At 53.1% G+C, this 2500-nt stretch overlaps 1 protein-coding gene and 1 pseudogene across 2 annotated transcripts; both read right to left on the bottom strand.

Annotated features, from left to right (window-relative positions):
- Nucleotides 1–500: 500 nt before the first annotated feature.
- On the bottom strand, nt 501–1050 carry LOC311121224 (histone H3.2-like; annotated as a pseudogene). The gene has a single exon. The product of its transcript is annotated as a histone H3.2-like (transcript).
- Nucleotides 1051–1393: 343 nt separating this feature from the next.
- Nucleotides 1394–1780, bottom strand: LOC311121216 (histone H2A; the record flags this gene model as incomplete). The annotated part of the gene is made up of 1 exon (XM_084195730.1): nt 1394–1780. One exon carries the CDS (start codon nt 1778–1780, stop codon nt 1394–1396), a length of 387 nt encoding a protein of 128 aa, XP_084051856.1.
- Between the last annotated feature and the right edge of the window lie 720 nt (nt 1781–2500).

The following is a 2500-nucleotide window of genomic DNA, read 5'->3' as shown; positions in this document are numbered from 1 at the left end:
GTTTGGGCCTCTGCATGAGTCTCTCAGCAGCACTGCAACATGGGACTTTCAAAGGAAGTTGGCATGCAATGTTTCTTCTGGACTGCATTCAAGGCAACTAATGACACACAACTAATAGTGTCAATTATTCATCTGAACACAATTCTTGTAACTATTCGGCCTATATTATCACTCGTTTCTTTTCCCCCTCCTTTGTAAAGCATTTTACTGTGCTACTATAGTCCAAAGTAAGTGGATGATGCCAGACGGTTGTATATATATATATATATATACACATACATACACACACACACACACACACACACACACACACATTGAAGCTAGACTTCAGGCAACGAAAAGGTACAATACGTAGCTTTTAGACGTGTTAGTGAACAACATACATGGTGGGTAATGTAGAGGTGCGTGTATACATGGAACAATTGTGCCTTTTTGATGGAAATATGGAGGTGGCTCTTAAAAGAGCCTTTGGGGGATTTTGGAGTTCAGGTCATCCTCATTTATGCGCGCTCTCCGCGAATACGGCGGGCCAGCTGGATGTCCTTGGGCATGATGGTCACCCGCTTGGCGTGGATGGCGCACAGGTTGGTGTCCTCGAACAGGCCGACCAGGTAAGCCTCGCTAGCCTCCTGCAGGGCCATCACAGCGGAACTCTGGAAGCGCAGGTCGGTCTTGAAGTCCTGGGCGATTTCTCGCACCAGGCGCTGGAAGGGCAGCTTGCGGATGAGCAGCTCAGTGGACTTCTGGTAACGACGGATCTCTCTCAGAGCCACGGTGCCGGGCCTGTAACGGTGAGGCTTCTTCACACCGCCGGTGGCCGGGGCACTCTTGCGAGCAGCCTTAGTGGCGAGCTGCTTCCTGGGGGCTTTGCCACCGGTGGATTTGCGAGCGGTTTGCTTGGTTCTGGCCATGGCGCTTCTCTGACAGTCGGGAGTATAGCCTCGAAATGCCTATGTGAAGTTTATAAAGCCGGCAGTGGCGCCTGCTGATTGGACACCATCTCCCCACCACCCCGATTGGCCCGTTGCGCAGGCCTCCTCCGTTGGCCATTGGACGGGAGGCCCGGCCTCTCCAAAATTCAAACTCCCGGTGCGCGCGCGCAATAGGACGCCGCCGGCCCTTTACGCATAATAATAGTCGCCAAAGTCAAGAGTGACATCTTTATAGGCACGTTGTAATCTAATGCTAGCCTGCTATGGCAAACGAGGCCTAGTAGGTGTTGTTGTTCATGGAAGGCCTCATGTGGGCACAGAATGTCGAAATAGTTGTGTATACACCCACTCAATGTGTAGCGGTCATAGAAAGGTACTTTGCGCTTTTGGAGAGCTAGGTGGTTGGCTCTTAAAAGAGCCTTTGGGGGTTGAGTAGTCAAGTTGAAGTCGCAGTAGCGAATTTACTTGGCTTTGACTGCCTTCTCGGTCTTCTTGGGGAGTAGCACTGCCTGGATGTTGGGCAACACACCACCCTGAGCGATGGTCACACCGCCGAGCAGTTTGTTCAGTTCCTCGTCGTTACGGACGGCCAGCTGCAGGTGACGGGGGATGATACGAGTCTTCTTGTTGTCACGGGCAGCGTTGCCGGCCAACTCCAGGATCTCAGCAGTCAGGTACTCGAGCACGGCGGCCAGGTAGACTGGTGCGCCAGCGCCCACACGCTCGGCGTAGTTGCCTTTGCGCAGTAGCCTGTGCACACGGCCCACGGGGAACTGGAGCCCGGCACGGGATGAACGGGTCTTTGCCTTCGCCCTGGCCTTGCCTCCGGTTTTGCCTCTTCCGCTCATATTGGTATCTTGAGAAAGTCACAGAAAGTCTGAATGAGCCGCTCGCCACTTCGAGAGCCGTACTTATACCTCGCCACAAGAGGCAACGATTGGCCACCGGGCCGGTGTGGCCTTATCCAATTGGAGCGAGGGACAGACAGACAGACAGCCCTAAGCCGGTTCCCACCCACAGGCAGCGAGTGAGAGGCTACTTTGTGTCCCTCCGACTTTGTTACTTTGTGTCATTTCGCGTGAGCGCCAAAATGTCCGACATGAAATCGATTAGTTACCGGAGTGTAACTCCAGTTCTATGAGTGGAGCGGAGCCCCATAGGGGAGCTATGCTCCTAGTGGTTTACCCTCTGCCCTAGGGCAGAACAGCCTGAAGCAAATTTATGCACACACCTACAGCCAATAGGAGTACAGGTGTCCCTATATAAGGAACCCCGTTCCCTCAATCTGCCTCCCGAGATATTATCTTCAGCGAGACTAGAGAGGGTCGGCAGGGCCTTAAGTCCTATGGGGCTCCGCTCCACTCATAGAACTGGAGTTACACTCCGGTAACTAATCGTTCTATATCGTGGAGCTCCGCCCCATAGGGGAGCTATGCTCCTAGTGGTTTAAGGCGGAGCGAAACGCTCCAAAATGTACTCCCTGCCGAGCCTAACATTTCCCATTCGACAATGAAAAAGGTCAAGCCCAGCAATGGCTGCAACCAATTCCCGCAGTAATGCGACTAGGA

The sequence above is a fragment of the Coregonus lavaretus genome, assembly GCF_964263955.1.
Source record: "Coregonus lavaretus genome assembly, contig: HAP1_SCAFFOLD_4228, whole genome shotgun sequence".
NCBI lineage: Eukaryota > Metazoa > Chordata > Actinopteri > Salmoniformes > Salmonidae > Coregonus > Coregonus lavaretus.
This window is presented reverse-complemented; position numbering and strand designations above follow the sequence as displayed.